General features: G+C 42.5%; 1 protein-coding gene across 3 annotated transcripts in view; it reads left to right on the forward strand.

The window, feature by feature from the left end:
- fto (FTO alpha-ketoglutarate dependent dioxygenase) overlaps nt 1-25,360 on the forward strand; it is a 139,559-nt gene that overhangs the window by 48,689 nt on the left and 65,510 nt on the right. For 2 of the 3 annotated variants that reach the window (XM_030080095.1, XM_030080104.1), the window contains exon 8: nt 17,842-17,966. In XM_030080095.1, coding sequence (XP_029935955.1) covers nt 17,842-17,966 — 125 coding nt within the window. Of the gene's footprint in view, nt 1-17,841; nt 17,967-19,453; nt 19,926-25,360 lie in introns of those variants that run through there. The other variant, XM_030080113.1, reaches the window with a different exon arrangement.

The following is a 25,360-nucleotide window of genomic DNA, read 5'->3' on the forward strand; positions in this document are numbered from 1 at the left end:
TGTGTGTGTGTGTGTGAGTGCGCGCACCCTGGTGACCATTTCATCCTCTTTAATAGCGGTCTTCAGGAACAATCTGGGCTACTGAGAAGGGTTGCAGTGCAATCACACACAGCCCGGCCCGGTTGCCATCGATAGCTGATTAGGTTATTGACCCTGAGTAAGGGTGGGAGGGGTGACGTGTGTGTGTGTGTGTGTGTGTGTGTGTGTGTGTGTGTGATGGAGCAGCAGGGAGAGGCAGTAGAGACAGAAAGGGAAGAGGAAGGGGCCAGGGAAGTGGAGAGAGGGACAGGAGATAGAGAGAGAGAGAAAGATAGAGAGAGAGAAAGAGAGGGAGAGAGAGAAGGGGTTGGGTGGAGGGGGGGTCAATGTAAATGTTATTGCTGTGTGAGCTCATTTGATCAAAGTCCTGGAAAGGTTAAGCGAATCCAATCTGGTTTTGTATGGCAGAGTGCAGACACAGGCGCGAGGGGAGAAACCCCCAGGACGGAGAATGGATTATCATATTGGCGCTGGAGTAGCAGGGGCCTCCGACGGACAGTTTACCCTGCCCGTAATGCGTTTAGACAGCAATTGGCCTTAATAACCTTTATTGACTTCAACGGGTCAGTGCCAAGAATCTAATTATCAAAGTGTATCAATTTCATTGGAGTTTAGAGTTGCACCGCTCATATAATTATTTTAAGGTCGGGCCGGGGCAATTAATCCCCTCTCCACTTATTTGATGGCTTTGTAAAACATTATAAATGTTATGGTTTTCTGTTGTGCGTTTCACCGTAAATAATTTCAGGGAGCAATTTTTTTAAATGTATTATTTGGAGAGCTTGCCATGCTGGTCCAGCAACGGGAAAAAGCGGGATATTTAGAAAGCTGCAGGCCAAAGCTGAATCGTGTTGCAGATGTTTACCAGCAGTAATTTTTCTCTTTTTGCTCTGTTGTACTTGTATACTAGGGCAAAGCTTTATATGCACACATGGAGCCCAGATTAATTATAAGTGTGAACTAACCAGTAAAATGTTTAAAGAGCATTTTTATTGCATATTATTAAGCCATTTATTATCTCTTACATTAAATCACAATGTGCTTCTGCTTCATTTTGTTCTGCATTTTAAGCTGTATACTGGGCTTATAGGCTTATGCAAGTACTATATTACAGTTCAGTACGGCTCTTATCAATTTACGTGTGTGCATAATGTGTGTCATTGAGTATGTATGGCCTTGTGTGTGTGTGTGTGTGTGTGTGTGTGTGTGTTTGCAATTGTGTGTGTTTTCACATTTGTTTGCATGTTTTTGTGTCTGTGTGTCTGTCTGTGTGTCTTGATGTGTGTGTATTTCTCTTTGAGTGTAGTGTGTCCACAATGTGTATGAAGGAAGTGAATGTGCAGCTGCACAGTAGTTTATCCTTCATTGACAGTCAATTCGTGCTGTTACCTGCATAGTAGCAGCTGTTTTTCCTTATCGCACAACATAGACTAGAGGCCTAATCCACACGTTCATTATTGCACAGCCTTGTTTACCCGCGGCTCTATATTAGCTTGCTTGCTTTGCCCTATTTAGACGGCGCTGTATAAAAAAGAAATTACTCAAAGATTATTGTTATTATTCATTTAAAGAGGAAATATATGGCTGATAATACATTTTACATCACGCGGCAGCTTGTGTTTGGAAATATAAAATGAAAAGAAGCAGGAAGAGAAGGAGAGAGAGAGAGAGGGGAGAAAATGTAGCGTAAGTCCCGGTGCAAAGGTATTTGCAATTCTCTTTGAAGTCCCTATTCAACAGGGTAAGCTGAATTTTCGGCAGCGCCTGATAGTGTTCTGGGTAAATGCTTAAACCCCTTTAGAGAATTTTCATGGGCAGATACGTGGTGGCTTGAAGGGAGCGTTTATGTTACCTGGAGCCAATGCAGCCCGTAGCTTTGTACCTAAAGACACACAGTGGTAGTGAATGGAATCCCACAGAGGTTTGTCTGCGACAGGATCTCAACACAACTTTGCTTTAAGCCTGTGCAGGAAAAGAGAGCCGGGTATGAGTTTAACCCTTTCACTTCGCTTGCATATATGTATACATAAACACAGGTGCATGTATGCACACACACGGGGTCCTAAACACGCATACACGCACGCATGCACACATGCATCTACAGCCATCATACTCATACTAGCTGAAAATATTCATTGATCTATGAAGGTCCTTGTTTTCTTCCGTATTGTTTTCTGTGCTGCAATAAAATGTCACTTGGTAATGTTGTAGCGCACTTGCTTGTGCTTTCCAGTTGAAAAATTTACACTGTATTAAGTTTATATTGGTAGCAGAGTGCTTCCTTGCAGGCATTTATTTTGCACCGGTCCTGGATTAACAGCGCAGACTTTCTTGAATGTTACACAGCAGAATTTAAATTTTAACTTTTAACAAGTCCTCCAACCCATAAGGTCAGCATTAAAGTTAGGAAACGTTAGCTAACCTTTTCTGATATTTGCTAAAAAGGCAAACACGGCTCTCTCTTGGATTTCAACCCAGGTCAGCTGAGTGAAAGTCATATTGATTGACCCATCCACCACCCTACCAGTCTCCTTACACAGACTTTGTCAGTCCCTTAATACTATACCACAGTGCCATTAGTTACAGTACTACTAGAGGCTGCTTAACTTTAAAATATAACAAAAGCTCATAATAAGCTGCTACAAATGATATGCAAACGTACAGGTGACCTATGGGGTTGTTTTTTGTTTGAGGACAGTCTCAACATGACATAAAGTAATACAAAATGCTGGTGTCTCTCAACCTGCTGCACCTACTGCAGTTACCAGGCCATTCCTTGTAACCTGCAGTGGCTGAAAACAGGGCAAAATTACTTTTCTAAACAGTTCCTCTTGCAGATAGAGTTCAGTTAGTTTAGTGAAAAAATCAGACCTGACTTGGTGCAATGGCTTCACAAACATACACAGCCAGCTAATGGCTGCTAGTGGCAGCTAATGGTAATTGCTCTGTCGTAATGTGCTCTGTTTTACCATGTGGTACTCAGTGTTACAGTGAACTGTTTTGTGTTTTGATTGCTTAGTATTTCTGAACAATACCTGACACCGCTTACTCATCTTTTCTATTTTAAAACATTTCCTCATGAAGTGACTCCTCATTTAAAATGATTTAAATCATGTGTGTCATGTGTTATATCATGTTTTTTTTTTTTGCAATAACAGGATATAACTCATTGTCCTGAGAGCAAAGATGGGGAGCACCGTGGCGTTTCTATTCCCACAATAGACTTAGACCTGAGCCAACTGGTTTAGGGCTGCGGATGACCAAATATGGAATGTATGAGCGGAACTTATACATCATTTGTAAAATGTTGTTCTGCGGCTCATGTCCCAACACGAAGACCTAAAATGTAACAGTGGCATTGTTTCAAAACACTGAAAGAATGAGCTCATCAAAAAACGCTCACTTGATTCTCTTTTTATCCTGAACTGTCAGTTAACACACCTCCTTTTATAATGGTTTAGGGGGGTAGGGGTGGTTATTGACAGCAGTTTGGATAATTCATCTTGTTTGTCTGTGAATTGTGATGTTGACAGTGTTTCTACTGTATCGGCTGGCTTTGAAGGTGGCTCGTCTCATTTTCTTAGAAAACAAATGAGCCCTTTACAGAGACTGATCTGTCTTATCCGCTTAGCAGCTCCCTCAATCCACGCATTTATTTACTTACTTATTTACTTACTTATTCATTCCCTTACTTACCTCTGCATTTATTTGGTTGGATTTCTTCCCCTACCCTAGCCTCCTCCTCTTCTTCCTCCTCCTCCTCCTCCTCTTCCTCTCCTCATCCTTGGCCTCGATCAGCAAGATAAACCTTCAGAGGAGGGGAGATAACATCCATTAAAGTGGTAAAGAGGAATTATGGGGCAGCCCAGATTAATCACTGCTCAGCCTAATCGCATTCAGCGCGGACGCCGGGGCTGGCTGCAGGGCCTAGCTTCTTCCTGTGTCATACCAACAGAGAGAGAGATGTGTGTGTGTGTGTGTGTGTGTGTCTCTGTGTGTGTGCTTGTGTTTGTTGAAAAGTGCCTTGATGGGGGAGAAAGTGAAAAAGATGAAAGGGAGATTTCTGAGCATCTCCTAGCAAAGCCCAGCCCTCCTCTAGCTGACTAGAGACATTACCACTAACCAGCACTTGACATGTAATTATTCCAGTTCTTTGATATAAGTATAATTGTTTACTCTCAGTGTCAATATGGCGGAGAAAAATAAATTATAATGACACAACAACCATGTTGTTTGGTTACTAATAATACCAAAACTAAGTATTACTCCGCTTGACCAATTTTGCAGTTTTATTTGTGAAATGTTAATCTTCTAGTTAATTCTAGCAAATTATCTGTTTGATGCAGATAAGCTTATCGATGGACATTTAAAAATGCACACGTGTATATGTATTTTTTATTTATTTATTTATTTTTGCTGAAATCAAGTCACAATTGGCCCTAGTTAAGTCACACTGTTTTCATGTGATGTAAGCCCCTTTTTTTTGTATTTTTGTATTATTATTATTATTATTTTTAAATCTTGTATTGTGTAAAACTGAAAAAAGAGAAAAAAATCTGTAAAAGAAGCCATTATTTGAAACTTTGAAACTTGAACCAAGGTTAGCTCTACAATCGTAGATTAACAAACAACAATAAATTAATTAATTAATTAATTAACTACTAAACAGAACTTCTAAGTTCTGCAAAAAGTCAAGTCAAGCAAAAAAAATGCCATATTTTTAACCTTTTTTTTTTTTTTTTTTTTTTTTTTACCATCAGTGATCCCAAATAATACTTTTTATCTTGGTGTAAGGTGAGGGGAGGGATAAGCTTAAGGCCTCTAGTGTGATTAAGGATACGATTAAGGTGAAGGTACGCTTTGTTGAAAGGTTGCAACTAGTGCAGAAAACAACTGCTCCGTACCCTCACCACAGTGACACCGCCACCCACCCCACCTCCTCTAATTCTCCAAAGTCATCGGAGGAGCCATTGTGTTCAGGTTCTTAAGAGCATAAAGCCTTCGTCGAGAACAATGAGCAGGGAGAATGGGGGGATCCTGACTGAAGACACTGTAAAATTGTCTGATTCGCTTGAAGAATCGCAAAGAAAAAGGAGAATTATGGGAGAAGATGTTGGCGATAATTGTGGAGTTTTTTGGTGGTTGAGGAGGCAGAAGAGGGGGAGGAAGCAAAGGGGGAAGGAGAATGAGACACTCGCCAGGGGTGAAGGGAAGAGACAGATAATGGTAGGATTTAAGTTGGAATCAGAGAGCGAGAGAGAAGGTGAATGGGAGAGAACAGAAGTAAAAAAAAAAAAAACTGTTGCTGTAGACAGGGGGATGTGAGTACAGTGGGGAGGAAGTACAAGTCCTAGGAGCATGCTGCGAAGTTCCAAGCTTTGTTTGTCTGTCTGCAAACCTTTCAAAATAAGGCATGTATGAAGGGGATAACCCAACCGAGATCAAACCTGATGTGTGTGTTTGCTGGTAAAGCACATTCTCTCCAGTGCAATGTCTCAAGGTAGTCAAAACATCGAGGAGGAAAAATAACCTAATATCTGAGAGTCACACTGTGATATTTAAGATATTTCTTTTTAAACATCTCCTTAATAACATCTCCTTTGTTTTCTTTTTCTTTTTGTTTTTTTTAACCTCCTTGAGACCCACATTAGAAGAAAGGGTCAGAGTGCAAGAGCTGATAGGAAGGTGGGAGTGGCCTTTAACTTTTACTTTCACAAACAGTGGAGTAACTTTCCAGGCCACACAACAGTGTCGAAGCTCAGAGGGGCTATAATTTCAGGTAGTGAAATATTTCCCACCTCCCTACCCTTCCCCTGCAGATAGAGCAATCCGGTGGGCGGTGTTAAATGGGTGAGATGTAGGACAGTGTAATTAACGCAAGTCCTTTAGTGGGCCCCGCCTCGCTCCACTGGGAGCGCCCAATATAGCGCTCATTAATTCCTATTTGTGTGTAATGAGAGGGTCATGTTGGATGTAATAAATGGCTCTTTTATTTGGGCGAGAGCTGCAGGGCGGCATCCTCTCCTGGCTAACAGTCTCATAAACACCCTTTAGCTGCTCTCATCAGCCTCCCTGGGTGGGAAGCAGTCTTACACACATACAGACACACACAGACACTCGCATAAACTCATATAGAACAAGGAGGAGGTGGGAGGGTAGAGTACAGATGTGTGAAAATTCAGGTGTGTTCAGAGCCATTTGGATATTCCTAACATAACCCTTTTTTTCATCAGTGATAGAGGTAGCCAGTAACGAAGGGATATCTGCAGATTCTTTAAAAGTCTGGAAGTCTTAAAATATATGCACTTGAGGCCTTAAAAACATTAAAGTGGTGTCAATTTTCCTGTTGTGCTCATCACTTTCTTTCTTTCTTTCTTTCTTTCTTTCTTTCTTTCTTTCTTTCTTTCTTTCTCTTCCCTTATTTTTTCTTTCTTTCTTACCTTACTTTCGTTTCTTTGCTTCTCATTCAAATTGAGATAAAGATTTTTGTGATCCAAAAATGTGTGTGCATTTAATTTACCCCAGATTCCTTTTTTTTTTTTTTTTTTTAATCAATTGCAGTATATCAGCTTGCTTGGTGGAACACAAGATAGCAGTCTTGCAGTAGGGCTGTAGGGCAGTAGGGCTGCAACTAATAAATATGTCTAATAAATATGTCTTATTTTTTTCGATTAATCAATTGATCATTCATAATCATTTATATATAAAATGTTAAAACTAATGGCAAATGTCTATCACAGATTAACAGAGGTGAAAGTGGTGTCCTCAAGTTGCTTCCTTAATCTGACAAGCAGCCAAAAAAAAAAAAAAAAAAAAAAAGATTATTTTTTAATGATATCTAGAACAGAGGTAGTCTTGAACACTGCTATAATCTGGAAAATTTTGCGATTTTTGTTTTATATGAAAGAACTGCAACATTTCAGTCAGAGGCCTTTTTCCGGCATACATGATTGACAGTGCTATAAAACAATCAAACTGTCATAAACTGACACATGGCAACATGTCATTTACTGGGAAAAATTGTGCTGGATGTCACATCGTTGAGACTTTAAAACAGCTGATGATTTGTTGATCATTTGATAAATTACGTGTTGCAGTTTTCAACAGTGTGTAGGATTACCTCTTTACTGCATTTCCTCTGCTTTTGTTTCTATGCGCCTGCATAAAAAAAGACACTGCTGTGCAGAGTGCAAAATGTTTCGTATTTTTACTTGATAAATGACTTGATAACTACTTGATAATTGATTAATGTTCTGTCTATTGACTCGATTAATTGACTAATTCTACAGTTTGATTTGACCAAGTGATTTGATTGGACAAGAGGCACTCCATGAGTGCTGACATTCAGTACAACAGGACTCTGATGTTTTATTCTTCTCTATCATTCCACTTTACAAGTGTTTTGTATTATTTACGTTGACTGCTGTGATACATTGTAACTAAATTTGCACCGCGACGGCACAAAGATGGACATATTTCCAAAAACAACATTGGATTAAATTATGAATGGTGGTCAGAGGAGCACGAGGGGGAGGAAAGAAGCCTGGATACAACCGCTTTCTGCGTTTTTTAACACCACTGTGGCAATGCTGCCTCCTAGACTGTGGTCGTGGTTAAGATTAGATTTAGGAAGCACTGCTTTATAGGCAACTTTCTGGGCAACAAAGTACTATGAGCGGATAACGTTACTGCCGTGGAAACCTCCAGGCAAGCTAGCATGTGGTCGGGAAATCATTCATGTTCAATTCAGTTGAAGCTTGAATTATGACAGAAGTATTTGTGTTGGAGCTGCAGAAAATTGATTAAATAAGTAAATCATATTCTGTTGTGTCGTATTATCGTTATTTGATGAATGGCTTTGTTTGTAGAACTGCTGTATAAAAGCGATATCAGCACAGCTGGGATTATCTTCGACCAAATCACAGCCGTGCTGGTATTCAGTAACAGCACCACCTCTCGTATGATATCGCTTAATTGTTCCATCTGCAGTTTACAGGTGAGTGCCTTATCTAGCCCTGAGGGCATAAGTCCACACATTTAGCATCCGAGTAGCATCTAGTCAGGTGAGTGTTTAAGTCTGAGGATTGATTTATTTACCCACTCCCAATCAAAATAGTGTTTAAACAGTCTCAAGCAGGTCTATCTGAAACCTTCAGATACCCTGAAAAAACATTAATACTCATGAACCATCCTGGTCAGCAGTCTGTTTAAAAGTGATTAGTGATTAGTCATAGTGCGTAGTGAAGTTGAGCATGTGCCGGCAGCACAGAATATTTAAAAGATGACAAGTAACATCATCACCTCAAACTACATCACTGGAAAAAAAAAACAAAAAAAAAACACAAACTAGATGTTTGTATGTTGGCTCATTTTCATTGCCCCCCCACCCCTTAACCCTGCTGGTCTATAGACCCAAGGCTTTTCTTAAAGAACCAAGAAGTAGTCAGAAGGATATTCACAGCAATTTAAAATATACAGAGTTTATGGTGTAGCTGATTTGTTTTTGTCTCGTTGCCCTATTGTATATTGTTCATGGTAGTGAGCCTGTAATTGTGGAGATCTTTATTTGATGTACTGTAAACTGTAAACCTTCCCTGCTTTTTTGACTGTAGTTCTATACTCCTGTAGGCTCTGCACACTGTACATATTGTAAGAAGGCATGTCTGCTTTCACTGCAGCCACTCGTAGTTTTGAGCAAGATGAAAAAAGTGAAGAATTGCTACACTACAGACTTCTTGTAGTCAATCAAACCTTTGTTAGTGGCACATTTCAACCCTTGCAGGCACATTCCCCCTTTTAAAACAAAATTCCTCTGTGTAAGCTTGCCTAGATGGATGGAAACCCTTTTTATTGGTTTAGCATTTTTGAAGACATGAGGTATGGTGCAGTTTGTGTAACACTGTAACTCTGGGGCTTAGAATAGCTGGCTTTGGCCCCAGTCAGCAAAAAGCTTTTTACTGGCAGGAGAGTGAGGTGCTGATCACAATCTGCTATCTAGCTAGAATCTAGACGCAGCTTTCACATAAGAGAGAAAAGGAGGAGGAGGGGGGGGGGGGCTAACAGAGCAGAAGGTACTTGTGAGCAAGTGTCACGCTCATCGTAAACATCTCTGCCCGGCTCCATCTTCATTGTGCTAAATTAGTCCAAGCGCCTCTCAAAGCTTTGTTCTGATGGACTATGATGCATTTCTGCCAGACCAAGTAGGTGTGTGTATGACGATGTCTATGTCTGTGCGTGTGTGTGTGTGTGCCCCTTGTCTCAGTTAGTTCTCTGTAATGGAGGCCTGATGTAAACATCTGCAGGGCTTATTCAGAATAAAACTATTTGGTTTAGCCATTAAACCAAACTGGATATACACTCTTGATCATGAGACAGGGGGACAGATTTGTATATGATACTTTTGGGCCTTTTGGATTGCGACCCCGAAACAGATTTGCCTTTTCTCTTCCCACCAAAAGGGAGCACCACAAAAGCCTGTGGGTTCTGCTTCATTTGACCCTGTGGAAAGCATATGTCCTGCCGTCGCCACAGTATTCTGCCCAGAAGATGGACTGCAGTCGGGGCCATAGAAAGCGTCCCTGCCTGGTCTGGTCTGTTACAATGCCTTCAAACAAAATCACTTGTCAGAGGTCTTTCCTTTCTGGGAGTCTTTCCCCCCGTGCCGCCAACCCCCACCCTTTGTCACTTCAAACATGTTGCTCTGATGTTTCAGACACATTTTTCTAATGTTTTACACTCCATATAATCTGGTGTGTGTAGGGAAGCCCACTTCAGGGGCTGATGTAATTGATAGTGCCAACGACCTTACAAAGGTCAGTCTGCTTTCTGTCACCACAAAAGGCTCAAGAACACCATAACAAACACAAACACACACATTAAAATTAGGATTTCTATAGATGTATGAAATCTGAAAGGTTGTTATAAGTGTTTAGCATTCCTCAATAAAAAAAAAAAAATAAAAAAAAAATGTTTGTTAAAGAATCCTCAAGATAAATGCTGGGTAAGATTGATGTTATGGTGCAGTTACAGCAGTCTTATGGAGATAAATGCTGGAATTTCTGAATCATGTCCCAATAATTGTATCCTAAATTCTTCATTATCACAGAACCATATGATATGAAATACTTTTTAGAGTAACTGTAAAAGGAGTGGTGTCAGACACTTGGGGCTCTAGTTTCGCGGCGCAGCGCGGGGTGGCGCAGTGAGGCGAACCCTGTGCAGAGCTAGTTTCGATCGGCGAAACGGGAGAGGCGGACAGTTTCCAAGTTTCGCAGACTGACGTGCGCCGAGATGGGAGTGGCGGCGCAGCAGGGGGAGGTGCCGACAGATTCAGCTTGGCGCAGTGACAGTTTCGTGCCAAAAGGCTTTGCCGAGGTGTGCCAAAAGCTCGCCATCTGAAACCACGTCTACTTTCAGCGCAAGGCGGAGCGGAGCCGGTGTAGTGGAAGTTTGGCTGACTGGCGCACATCACCAAAACCTCACAATCAGCACAAACGGTGCCAATCTGCGCTACGCCCCCGCCTCGCCAGGTCTGCGAAACTAGAGCCCTTGAAGGCTACCTTGAAGTAACATTTTCTGGTTTTACCCGCATTTCCAAATCCTTACCTATTTGCCCCTCTCATCCTCTTCATTCTGCCTTCTCTGTATGCCAAAAATCACAGAGGTTCACAGAGATGAAGACAGTCTTGACCGGTTATGAGGCACCACATTAATACCTGTCACTACACACACACACACACACACACACACACACTCACACTCACACACCTTTAATCTCCATCAGCCAACCTTAATGGAAACTGAGCAAATCAAATTTCAGATATGCCTCGATTTTGGAGCCATCTTTAACCACATGGTAGCACACAAACAGCAGGAAAAAACACACTTCTTATGACTGCAAGTGTGATGTCACAGGAAAGTGAACATGGCTGGGGCTTATTTCTTCCTGGGCTAATATAATTTTTCCAGCAATGGAGAATCCCCCCCAGGAGTAAAGTAACTTGCGGTGGTGTGCAACAAACACACAGATCCCTCGTCCAAACTGGAACTGGCCCTGGCAGGATCACAGCTCCCCAGTTGTTCATATCGCTGAGCAGAAGCTATCCATTACTCCGAGCAAGGTGCCTAATGCCTTTTTCCACTGGTGGTTGAAGTGTTGGTTTCTTGTATGAGCCGGGAGAAGGATATGGAGAGAGCTAAGGGTGTGCTGTCTGCCAAACTCTCTCTACCTGGGCCTATGAAATAAGATGTCAGGGCGGTTGAGCTTAAACCACAGCAGGAGTCAGACTGAAACTTATAGCTTCAGCTACCGTGATAATGTGCTAGCCATAGAGATGGGCAAGAGGAAGTCAGGGAAGGATGGAGGAAGAGTGCAGGACTCATAGCACGGCTGTCATTAAAGCCAGACACCATTCAATTTAAATGTCTCTTTTTACGTTTGTTATTTCTATGGCTGTAAAACAGTGGTATTTACCCATAGTTTTAATGCACCCACGCAAAAGCGTCAATAAAATATAAAAATACTGGACTCTATTCCTACTCCCTAACATTACTACATAATGCTATTGCAATCATCATGCAGAAAAAGAAAAAGAAAAAGCAGACCACTATGGCAAGCCAGAAGGGTCATATAGTTTTGTTGTTTGTGGTGTTCGACACAAGTGGGAAATTGTGAGAAACGTTCTCATCTAGTGGAGAGATTCTTTCCGATGACAAATTTGTCTGACAAGTTTGTTTTCTCAAAGCTAAAAGTGTAGTCCCTGTACTGAGCGAAAATCATGGTGTTGCGATGAATAGTCACTGGAAAGAGCACACCTTTATTTGAAAAGACACTAATGTTGGTGAGGCTGATTCAGGAGTTACCAAAAGGGTAAACTCTCATTAAGTTCCTACTTTTTTTTATTTTTTATTTTTTTTTACACAGTCAATTAAGTTCCTAATTTTATTTTATTATTATTATTATTATTATTATTATTATTATTTTACACAGTCTTACTAAAGATATACACAGTTGAGAATAAATAACACAAATGTTGGGTTGCATCTGCTATTAAATCCCTTACAGCAAACATCAAACAGGGCAGATGGATCAGACAGTGATGTCGGGTAGATGTTGTCAGGCTCTCACAGTTAACTCCACTATCTTTCTTTTTAACCACCATCTTAGCTGCTGATTTTCTATGCTATGGGCTAAAGATTATATGGAGGTAGAATTGGAACCAGCAGGTTTTTGGGTCCCAAGCATCAAGACTGAAAACCACTGATCTAAAATGGTCCAACCACTCTTTGAAGCATTTCATCCCAAAATGAGTAATCCACTTGAATACAAAACAAATTACTGGCTTGAAAACAAAGTCAATTTTTGATTAGTAATTAAGTCCTAAATCGTCATTGATGTCATCCATCCACAAAATGAAGCTTTAACGATTCCTATGGGGCATTTGATCAGTCTTAACCCATTTGCTTACAATATAGCTGTTTTTTTGAGGATAGAATTATTTTACTTTTTGAAATATTGACTGATGGATTTCAGGTGGGAATTTTTGAATGAAGACAGAGACTTTTTTGATCTCATCAGGTATATAGTCTGGAGCTGCTACATAGAGAATGAATTTGGAAAGATGATAAAGGCTACTAAGAGATCACCCAGAGGGATTTTCCTGGAAATAAAAGCTACATAGCCTGGTTCAGAACCCATAGCACCACTACACAGTGAAGCTCATTTGGTTATAAAAACTGATACATTATGTGGGTCCACAAAATCAGTCACCCATTAATTATCGACAGGGCAGCTTGCCTTTCCTGTCCCAGATCAGAAAAATAACATATGCAGATTATTAAATCAACCCCTTAAAGTTACAATGAAATGAAAAATGAGTTTTCACTTTCTTAGCTAATTGTCCATGCCATAATATTCAGCTATTTTACAATAATACCTTTTTTAAATTTCTGGTATCTAACACCATATTCAACATGCCTTATTGATTCCCCCTAAAGGATATCCCTCTTAAAAATGGTCCCTCCCTATGTTATGTCCCACCCCAGTGTTTTGTATCAACAGGAAATGTGTTGAATTATGAAAGTAAGATGCTCTCAAATACTCTTTCATTTTGACCTTCAGGCCATTGCTCAAGTTATTTCTGACATACAGGCCATGATATTAGAGTCTCTCCTGTAACAGAAAGCAGTCTCGGCAGCAGCCAGAACCTGTCCATCAACAGCCATGTCCTTTAGTGAGACACTGGGCCCCTACCTGCTCACTCGCTTTACGCTGCTCGGGATTAGAGTGTCAGTTACATGTCTACAGTGTAAATGTTAATGTAAAATGGATGTCACAGAGGATTGCATGCGGTCATTATTATGAGTGAGGGGCCCCAGCGGTGGCCCAGCAGTCATAAACAGGAGGATGGATTACTAGGCAGGGCCCTGCCTACCTCCATATGGGCACACAGGCTGGTTGGCACAGAGATACAGCGGAGTCTGCTGCCATGTTGTTGGGCCTGTTACACATGCTAATACCATGGAGACAGACATAGAGCCTGCCAGTTAGTCAGACAGAGGTGGGCATAGGAGGAGTGGCACCATGGTGGGAAATTAACACCAGCCAACAGCCAAAGCATTGGGAATGTTTGGCTGTGGCTTGTGAGTTTGTCTGTTTTACCAGCCTCTTGGTTAGGTAACCAGCCGTCATTTACAGGGTCTGTTCTGTTCTGTTCTAAAAATCATCACTGGTGTGAATGTGGCTGATGAATTTTTGGGATTTGTAAGTGACTGTGGCTTGTAGACATAAAGGCCCACATTCATAAAAGGCACCGGCAGTTTTAACATTGCATAAGGGCAAGCTACCATGGCAGTAGGCATTCTCCTCATTCATAAAAAGGATTTACCAAGGAATTTTACTGCTTCATCTGTTCTGTCACTACCGCCTCCTTCTGCTCTTTTGCACATCCCATAAGCGATTCATAAAAGCACATTGCTGCGCAAAAAACAACACCTCTTTTTGTTAGATGGTAATTCCAGTTCATGTTCAGTACTGGAGATGAATACAAGTTCAAGTTGGGTATTGCTCCAGCTGATAATTAATTTGCTAAAGTTATGGCTATTAATTTAAACCAAAAAAAAAAAAAAAGAAAAAGAAAAAACACAAAACAAAACAAAACAAAACAAAACAAAACAAAACAAAACAAAAAAACAGACCTAATCTGAGACCAGTGTTTAATGTTGTCCTTGGAAATGTTGATTTATGTAATAATAGTAATATGGCAGTGGACTTTATATTATTAATTATGGTTCATTAGTTGGGTTGTTTATTAAATCCCATGGCAAACACTGCAGTTGCAGCAGTGGGAGTGCATGAGGAAGATGGTGATTTGCTGGAGGAGGAAAACCCCAGATTGTATGACAAAACCTTTTCTCTTAAATTTCTGCTGGTGAAAATCTTGGCTTCCTTCCTTTTCCTGATGTTTCACTTTCCATTTTGCTTCCACACATGGCTGATGACGGTGGTTGTTAAATATGTATAAGCTTATTAACATGTTGATTTTCATTGGCTTTCACCATGGACACACCTGATAATAATGCCACATGATGTCACCACTATGGTAACTTTATAAATCACCTCAAATTACCACGTTGTCAAGTTTACTTGGCACAGAGATGTTACTGCCGAGTTTTATGAATATGGGCCAAAATGTTTCCTAGGAATTAAAGTGCCAGCGTGCTTAAGAGTGCTCTGGGTCCCCTGAAAGGTCTGAAGTCAGCTAAGGCATTTCATGGGGTGTTAACAGTTTCTTAGACACCCTGGCGGTCAGCTAGTAGCACTGTTTTATGGAGTGTCAGACTTTCTGTGCCGCATACATGCTTTTTTTCTCTCGCTTTTTTTTTTTTTTAAATCTTCACATACTTGCCTCTCATTGTATTGTAAGCTATTCTGTGACCTAATTTTCAGCGGATGTGCACCATATCACACGTTGGGCTGTAACAAACATAATCACCCCGTTTGGTTACTCTGTGTTGAATGAGTGGCATGTCTGATGGAATAGACAGATGCTTGGTGTTAAGATACAGTCCTGGTTGTAGGTGTTAGTGAGCTGCCCCAGGCTGCCCCCCAGCCAGCCTTCACTTGGAGTGCCATCATTATTCCCACCTTCCACCAGCCAACACATCGCCTCAGCCCGCCTGCATGTTTATTTACCTACCCTGCCTCTGAACAGGGCCGGAAATGTTTATGCCTATCCACAGTATAAATACACAAGGGTAAGTTTTAGGTCTGGGGTTGCGGTTGTGACCAGGGTTGGGGGTACCCTGGCCCTGCTTGTCCTCTCGCTCACCTCGGGATGTGGCCCAGGTCAGGGGGACATCTCTGCTTAGCATCAGGCGGGCTGGGATTTGGGCTGAGGACAGCTACTGTCATCTAGTGGTAAACAGAAGGAGAGAGGGGGGCAGTTAGTGCTAACACAGGCTCAGAGATAAAGGGCTCTGGTCTGGCCAGGGCGGACTGAGGCTGGGCTTGGCCAGTAAACAACCAGCGGGATGTCTAAATGGCCCAGGGATCAGCCTGGGGCTAAACCTGAAGGCCTCACTCAGTGCTAGGTCTTCTAAGCACAACATCTCTCTCTCACACACACTCACACACACACACACATGCACAAACATTTTCACAGGCAGGAGGCTTGGTAACACATTCGTATCATCAGAAACACACATACCCAACAAGAACTAGCAAAGGAACAAACAGAGAGGTTTGCTAATGCACGTGTACACACTGCTTTAAAACAGAGGCTGTGTTTGCCAAGGTTTAATGGGAGAGGCAAGCAGAGTTCACTGTGCTGGCGGCCTTTAGGTGCTACATAGTTGGCTTCTGCCTTCATCTGTGTTTGGACATAAAAGCTTGATGATGCATTTTGGCCATCAGTGAACCCACCGACCACTGAAACCGCTGTGAAAGAAAGAAATGCTCCCTCAAGGGACATGAAGCTCTGATTTTATTTGCAGCTTATTTATTGAAAAAGTTTCCAGAAACCAGGGCTTACGATCATCCCTGTAAAGCTCAGAAAATTCTTAATATCTATTCTATATCTATTCTTCTTTAGAGGCCAGGTGTCTTTATGGTTTTGTCATTTTTCTCTAAATCAATTGTTTCTTTTTAATTTACACTTTTTGAATAGCAGCAGACGTATTTTTGGCACAGTCAGGTTTAGCATTTTTTGATGCAATGTCTTGTCTGTCTTGCCGTTACCTAATTCACCTCTCTTTGTTCTGGGGTCAGCTTTAGGAAAAACTGAAGCAAGCTCTGAAACCCGTCAGGTTTTGAATCAACTACGTTTCACTTGTTCTTCGTTGCTGTGCTTGAATCACTGACACAGTGAACACGGCCAGTACGGCAATATGATGTCTACTGGCTGAGATGGTGATAAACTCTGAATACACTTTCGCACAGTTTCTTATCCTGTCAATCATCCTGGGAGAACAGAGTTTGATCCAAAATGGAAGGTACAGTTTCCATAGGGCGTACAGCCGGCCCTGCTTCCTCCTGGTCACCGCAATCTTTGGTGTCTCCTCCGAGTCAGGTGTAATCAGTCACATGCCGCCACATGTTTTGACACCTGTCCTGTGTGGTGTGCAGGAAGTAAGCATAATACCCTGTCTCAAAATCACACTCCTCTCCTTTGGAAACACACACGCAGACAATCAAACCTGTCTTCACACGAATTAAGACAGACAGGTGGATTGTCAGAGAGGGATTAAAAAAAAGAGACGGAGAGGGGAAGAAACGAGGGTTCCCTTACATGGTGGTTTTTTGAAAAAGGGGGTTGGATGACTGAGGAGGCGAGTGCCTGTTAATGTGAAGAAATGAACGCGTTTGACTGGTGGATGTGACGGGAAGAGGCTGCTCTTAACAAGGCGTCAGAGTCAGTCAGAGTTACAGATCCATCACTTCTCAGAGGCTGGGAGAGAGGAGGGAGACATTTAAGGATATTCAGAGAGAGAGAGAGAGTCTGTGAAGGGTAGAGAAAAAGAGAGACAGTGAGGGGAAAGAGGGATTTGAGCGTGGCTGACAGCGCTGCATTTAATTTGGGCTGCCAGATCCCTTTTCATTTGACTCCCTCTCAACCGGCTTAGAGGCTGCCGACGACTCTCAGGCGAAGGTTTGCCAGGATGTCTCAGATTAGCGCTGATGCGCCACGTCACACTCTAAGCCGGCCTGTAATTCATGTTCAACAGGGGGATACTCACACATTACACTGTGCTGTGCAGGACGTGATTAATTGACTCACACTCTAATATTGGGTGTAATTTGCCCATCCTCTGATGTGAAACTGACTTTATACTAGACTTACTGTATGTCGCCATCCCAGGGATGTTATAATGGAGTCTTGGCTCAGAGCAGCTTGATTTTTACACTGAGGTTAGGAGCTGAGGGACGGATTGCTTTAGGTAGTCCTTCCATGCAGTTTACAATTTAGGAGGACAGGATATAGGGCAAGAAGCTCACAAAGACGTAGTGGAGGGTTGAAACTAAGTCTAGCCCACTTTTTTAGGCTGCCATAGCATAAATTCATATTGCACGTTTTAAGTAACATCAAACTGATGGAAGTTAAATCGGAATGGGGTCTTTAAAGAGAAAAAAAAAACAGATTTTTTTTTATTTTGGTCATTAATTATTCTTTTGTTAGAAGCTGTTGCCTTACTGATGATCACTAACTGGAGGTCATAGTTTATCCACTTCTTCACTTCATACTCCATCACTTGTTCTACTGTCCTTGATCTTCTTGGTTAACACTTTTTATCTGGTTCCCTCAGACGATGCTGTTCCTGTCGACGGTGGAGGAGGAGGGCCAAGCAGGCGAGGGCAGGAGGGAGATGGCAGAAACCCTGCTCTCTGCTCTGACAGACAGACAGCAACAAAGACAGACATGGAGAGACAGGTAAGACCACATTGTTAGTTAAATCACTGCCTGACATGGTGATACAGGCAGAGTCTGGCACTCTACCAGCTCCAAAGCATTGACATTGTTTCACATTCATGATGAAAAAACCAACATGCAGACAAATAAAATGTTGCAACAGACACTTAGTGTTAACTGCGTGATGCATAACCGATTGTGTAAAATGCTAGTGTTTATTTTACACAAAGTTAACTCCTCACTTAAACAACAGTCACTGGTGAGTCTTACTTTGATGCCAGTAAACATTTTGTGAGAGACGGAATACATTTCTTTATATATTTACAGAATGAAACTCTTTAGGAGAGCTAACAGATTATAGCATGATCTGCTAAAGATTGCTCTTATTTAATTCACGGTATGTTTCTGTATTTTGTAAACATACCCAATAAATTGTAGCGTTGTATTAGGATTTTGATATCCACAGTTGAAAACATTAGTATATATGCATTTTTGGCAGTCTAGCTGCATTTTATTTTGAATTACTGCCTCAGTTGAAAATTGTCAAAATATTGATGTAAAATGCCAAAATTACAGGTAAGTTATTTTTCAGTGCAGGCTATGCAGTTTCAAAGGGGAGAGTACCCCAACATGATGTGGTAGAATCATGAACGCCACTTAATTATAATTATATAAAATATAACTTAGAAATGTCTGAGGAGTTAAGGATAACTCTTTTATCTCATCATAATCTGCTGTTTATGTATTTGTGTACATTTGACATTAAATTCAAGACAGGGACATAAAAGTGTTACATTAAATCCATGGGTTATTAGTCTTGGCATAAAACTGAGGGGTTTTATCCTTCCTCAGCCTCATCCTTAACATTAGTAGAGAAAATGGCGTGCCCTCCCATTTAAAACAGCATAGTCTACCTTTAAATTCTAAGATGATGACTAATAATTATGATCACCACATCTTGTAAATCATCACTTAAGCCTTATTTTCAGTCTGAGTGGATGGACAATGATGCAAATTCCACAGATATGCAGTGCTGTGGTTGGTGTTTGAGTTTGTTTGTAGTCCTTGGGCCTGGCAGCTATCACAGCTATCACAACGACAACGTGTGTCTTGGATAAGCCCGGTCACTTCCTTCCTCCCAGATAAGAGCAGAGAGAGCAGGGATTTGAACACTGGCCATTCATTCAGATAAAGAAAGGTTTCACACACAAGACAATGTTATTTTAGCTGTTCCTTCTCTAAGTCACTCTCCCCCTCAGCACAAGAAAGGACACACACACACAAGCACACCGACATGCATATATACACTAGATCTGCAATCACATATTTTTACTGCCCCTATCAACAGATTTAACTGCAGTGTCAATAATCTCTCAGCTACCACACATACACACACACATACACACACATTTTAGGCCAAACAAGACCCAAACCCTGAAGAAAGCCAAATCGCCCAAGGCAGAACCCACAGACTACAAATTCCTGATAGCAGCATTTCTCTTTTGAAGGATACAAAGCCAACTTCCTCCAGTGTGACAGCCCTCATCCTTCCACGCAACCGCTCTGTTTTGAAGTGTCCCTCCAGTTGACCCTTAGCTGCACCCCATCCAGATGAGACTTGTAAACAGACTGTTTCCACACACCTCGCCGCCATGCCGCGCTGATGCCTGCAGCCTCACAACTCTGATGTAGGGCCTGCTCCACTAGTGCATTCCAGATGCAGGTGCTGAAAGCTAGAGACCATCCCACCACACCCATTTCCAGCCTAACCCTCCGACCCCTCCACCTCCAGCCCTACACCACCCACAATGCAATGTTGCCACCTACTAGCCATGCTCTACCCTAGTCTAGCCCCAGCCCACCCTCAGATCTTGAGAACAAATGTCACAGACCAGGCCAGGAAATGCTCAGTCCATGTTGACGGAGCGGACAGAAGTTTACTCTATCAGCAGTGACGGAGTGATTAGATTAGTTTGGCAGGGAGTGCAAGCATCCCACACACCAGACCATAATGTGTTTGAACTCCGACTGCTTCCAACATCTCTTCTCTCCTTTACACACATGAAATGCCTTGACCCCCCCTCTTTACAAAATGCCAGGGGTCATCTGTCAAGTGGCTGTCAACAGATAGCATTTACACGAAACAAAACACATGGCTATGTGCAATGTTAAGTGAGACACACTGATACTGATTAGAGATATGGAGCAGATGAGGGCAAAGAAGTGACTCGCTTTGTTTAGGAAGAGACTTTGCATTTCTTTGTCGATTCTGCTAAGAAGTAAAGTCATTGTTCTGAATTGAAGATGGAGTGTATATTAGAGAAGCAGAGTCAGAGAGAGAGAGGGGATTTAGTTCACTTCAGTCTGACGCATTCAAACCTTCATTTATTTCCATAAAAGCACTCACCGGAATGGGACTTTTGAAATTAATTTGCTGATTCATTTTGCTGCGTTTTTTTATATTGAGCGTCCTAATTAGGTTTCCACGCAATATGCAACAGGCAGGCTTTTATCATCTCACTGCCTTTTGTTTCCATGGTTGCCATTCAGCACATAATACTAGCAAAAGCATGGAAAAAAGAAAAAAAAAAAAAAAGGATGATTGATGACTCTTGCTAGGGGCACATAAACATAAACAACCAGCACTGATTGATTAAGTTTCTCTCTGAGTTTTGCTGCTTAAACACCAGTGAAAGCAGCACTCTGTGCTCTGGAACCTGGGCTTGCTAGCTGCCATTCTCTCCCTCCAGGGCATTTTTAGCACCAGCAAGAGGGAAAGAAAGAGAAATTGGACCCGGTGACCACTGGGTCTTCACAAGTGACTTATGGGTACTTAGAGTGACTGATGCCTCAGCTCTCCCCACCAGCAGAGGCAGTCCATTCATTCACTCAGAGCCAATGAAGTTATGAGAGCTTTTTTATTCTTATGAGCCTTTCTGGTAACTGGGTTTTCCTGATGCACACGGCGAATTCTTTGATAGATGCTGGCCTTCGTGTCCCTTTGGTAAATACCCCATGAGTACCTTTGGAAAAAGGGATTATTATGTGGGTGGGTGACTGCACTGTATAGTGGAGCAGTTGAATAGGCCACGCAAGAAGTGCAGATTGAAGAGCAGCCTGGAAATTTATCCTCAATCAGCCAGAAGGGACAACCTCCTGCCGCTGGGGCTATGAGTATAGGGGATGATAGATCTGATGGTACCAGAACTATTAAGAAATTCTGTAAGAGTTTGAACTGGAATTATTAGGTTTTGAAAGTGGACACTGTAGATATAGAGTCACACCTACATGAATGCCAAAAAAGGAGGTTTCATCATTAAGTTTTGGTCAAATTCCAAATATCAACATCAAACCAGACAGTGTTTCATAGTGTGCTGTGAATGTCAGATTTTTGACTCTACATCCACAGCCACCTTGGACCCTCCTAGGCAAGGTGACCTCATGCTGACCTTCCAGAGCCTAGAGGTCACTGCCCTGACCAATAAAAAAAAAAGGCTGCTTTGTCACAGTTGGCGAGCAAATACTGAAGGGAACAGCTGTGAGTTTTGTACTGACCATGCAAACTGCTGTAGGCTTTGTAAGGTCATTATATGATAATGAAAATCATTACAGAATTACATGGGGGTTTAGGACATGAGAGCAGCAGGGAGGGGAGGGGAGGGCCACATTGGGTTTGATAAATGGACTGTGAAGGTGCCCATCTGGCCCTCTCTATGGCTTTTTCTTCGTCCTCTTTCATCCGCTCTCTTTTACTACCCCTCTTTCATTCCTCTCCTCTGTTCTCCAGTGGGTCTATGTAAAAGCGAGCGGGCCTGTAGTGAAAGATTAACAGAGTGCAAACCCAGCTCACCTCTATAGAGGAGGACGTGAGAGGCGGGGGACAGGCAAAGGTGTTTATGACCAAAAGAAGGGTTTTTGCCTGACTTGGCAACCCCTGTCCTCCGTTCGCTCAGTGTGGGCCAGTAGGAGAAGAGGCAGCTATTGACCTTTGACATGGGAAACAGTTGGACAGCCCGTGATGTGTGAATCAAGAAGTAGCTGTAGTTTTTGGAGACTTGGGTGTACATTTTTTAAGCTTTTTAAACAAATTCTTTGAGAATGAAAGTGGAGATTAAATCTATTTATTGAAGAGATCAGGTCTCGAAGGAACAATGACAAAAATGACAGCAGTACAAGGAAAGTATACAACATATACTACACCTCAGAAGGCAGAAGGCCAATAGCAGTCAAGTAGAATCAATGGCTAAACCTCAATTGGTTTATGCTTCATAATCATTTCAGGCTCACCCAGAGAGGCCAGCTCATTCAGTTTTAAATACGTTTGCAATGAGTTCTTGACAGAGAGTATGGGAGGTCTTTTTTTTTTTTTTAAATCTTCCTCTTACCATAGACTGTCATCATCATGGGAGGAAAAAAAAAAAAAACAGAGGACCCAACAACAAGAGACCTCCTGCTTGTACGACACATTTTTCCTTCTCAGTGTGATAAGACTGTAAACTGCATAGAATAACCATTCAAATGAATCCCTAAATGAATGCAACAAATTACTGGCCATTGTGTAGAAAACTGTATAAAGGATCAGTCAGAGCTGTATCCAGTAATCTTCTGGGTGACTTTTTTCACATAAAAGAGTAAGATTTGTGATTTAAAATAGTCAACTTTGTTGCATTTTATTTATTGCAGTCTGTTCCTTTCAGTTCAGCACAATTCAATTTTAGTTCACCTCCTGAATGGACATCCACACAGGTTAGGGCACTGCGATAATAGTTATACACTGAGATTCTGTGACGCGGTACATCTGTTGCCTATGTTTATTACTATTCTCTAGCTTGTTGGGAGTTAGTGAGGTCTTTATCCTGAAACAAAGGCAACATCAGCTGACATGGCCAGTAGAGCGAAAGGACATCGAAGGAGGTCCACTAGTCCACAGCTGCACTCATCACTCAGCTGTCCAGTTTGACCTCTGACCCCTTAGGGCCATCTCCCAGCCTCCATTGCCTCTTTGTTTCCTGCCATTGTCATCCTCTTCTGCTCTCACCTGGGCAGGGTGCTCCCACACAAAGGCCCTAGTCTGTCATCAAACCCAGAGGTCACCGGGGGCCAGCAGGGGCCAGAGTGCCGGAGCTGAAGTTGTGCCCAGCCGGGGATGACCCCGCCAGTGTTGTCAGCTACCAGTTGCACCCCTGTAGAGAATCATAGAGAGGGAGAAAAAGGAGAAGAGAGACCTCCTTCGGCTGCCACTTACTCAGTGGAGTGGTGACATTTCTTTTGTCTTGTTCTTGACAGACTCCGCCCCCATTCCTTCACTGGGGTGGGACAAGGGTTTAGGAGACAATGGAAGCCCCCTGTCCCAGATGGGAATTTGAAAGATTGTCAGTGTCGTGTCCACAATGAAGACGGACAAACCGCAGCCTTGTCCAATGTGGGCCGTGACGGGCCTGATGTAAAGCTGCTAGGCCTTAGAGACTGTGGCGCCATACTGTGGGGAGGGTCAGCTTAACCACAGACAAGTCACTCTCTTTGCAAACACAGCTGTTTGAAGTGTGTGAGTTCCCATAGATCTCCAGCCACGTTGTCATCATGTTTGCCCGTCATTACAGAGGTAAATGGAAGTGGTTTGTGACATGTTATGCCATAGGCCTTCAGTGATGTCATTCCATGTTGTTTTCTGTGAATCCTTATTTGGTATCTCAGCAGCTCGGTGACATCTGACAGGTGTGGTGGTGGCTGTACGTTGTCGGGGTATATGTGGCATCATCAAGCTTTATTTATGAGTAGATTTAGTTAGTGAGGAGCGGTGGCAGTGTTTGGGCAGGCGTCTTAACCCAGCATGCAGGTTGGCGGCCAGATCGGTCTGGGCGTGTTGTCAACCAGGCCCGTGTGATGTAAGCTGCAACCTGAGGGGACAGGTTAATCAGATCTCCCAGACATGGCCCCATATTTGCCTCTACATCACTCCCCACAACAGCAGCCCTGTGTCGCTAGCAGAATAGACATGGCTAGCTCAGTCTGTTTTCCTTGGCGTGAGCTGCCAGCCAAAAGTTTTTTTGGCTGTGCCTTTGATTCCCTTTACCTCGGGGCTTTGTTCACGGTGCTGGTGGGCAAACACCTGTGTCTGGTGGGTGGGACTCTCATCCCCCAACCAGGCTCTCTCTCTCTCTCTCTCTCTCTCTCTCTCTCTCTCTCTCTCTCTCTCTCTGTTCACTCAGTATGTCTCTCTTTCTCTCTCTCTGCCACCTTCTCTTAACATCACTGGCACTGCTGTGTTTACTCAGTTCAGGGCACTGGAGGAGAAAACAAATAAGGACATATCATCTGTCTCTTTCATCGCCGGCCAGCCTGTAATTAGCGTGAACGCCGTGGTTAGCCTAAGAAGCTGTCGTCTAATTTGTCTGTCTTTATCTAAAACATGTCTGTGTGGTCCCTCAGACTGGCTGCGTGTGTGCAGTGAGATCGCCTGTGGCCTGGGTGTTTGTGAGGTGTGTGTATGTGCGTGTTTGATTGTAAATTATGAATTTCTCCCTGATGCGCCCGCCCCTGTTTTAGCAATCAGTCAGTTATGCTTGACATGGCCTGACCTCAGTTAGAACCCCACAGCTGCTGTTGCCGTAGCAATCGTCCTCTCATCCTAGTTGGCTCCCAGGCTGGAAAGTACATGAGAGTATGTCTTATTCTTGCAGGAATGTGCTTTGAACAAGCTGACTGATGGTATTTATTCATCTTCACCGACAGTGTGCACATGCTCACGCTAACAGGCATACACACACACGCATGAGCACGCACACACGCAGGATGTATTCCACACGTGTATACATGCAATTCCATCTCCCTTGCCTGGCTCTGAAATCAGTCAGTAATTAGACACAGAGCTACATGCTTTCTCTTGTTTTGTGGTGAGGTGTCGAAATGGCAAAAATCGGTTATCACACTTGCTCTTTGTTAAATTTCCCCGTTTGTCCTTGACTGAGTCAACTGTGCGAAATTGCTTGCAGGTTTTAATGGAAACAGTGATTTCATAATTAGGCTTTTCACAGTAATAGCTTGGAAATGCAGAGTGATTTAGAGAAAGAGAGGGTTTAAAAATGTCATTAAAAGTACCACAGACATTTAAGCACACTTGTTGCAGAGACAGTCGCCTATTAAATGCTGCCGTTTGTTTTAATATGGAAACAATATTTTGTGTTGGGGAAAGACAAAGCGGTAAGGCGAGGGGGGTGAGTATGGGTTTGGGCCTGTTTTACTGGTAGTCAGGAAAACCAGTACATTCTTTCTGGTCAAACGAAAAATCCCAGAGAGCTGATAGAGCATGATGGGATAAGGATGTGTGGCAGGGGTGTGAAATAAACAACAAGAGCGTGGAATTATGGGTCAGCTGAGGTTGTGCTCACTCAACCATTGTCACTGGCATTTCTGAA

The sequence above is a fragment of the Myripristis murdjan genome, chromosome 3 (assembly GCF_902150065.1).
Source record: "Myripristis murdjan chromosome 3, fMyrMur1.1, whole genome shotgun sequence".
Classification (NCBI taxonomy): domain Eukaryota; kingdom Metazoa; phylum Chordata; class Actinopteri; order Holocentriformes; family Holocentridae; genus Myripristis; species Myripristis murdjan.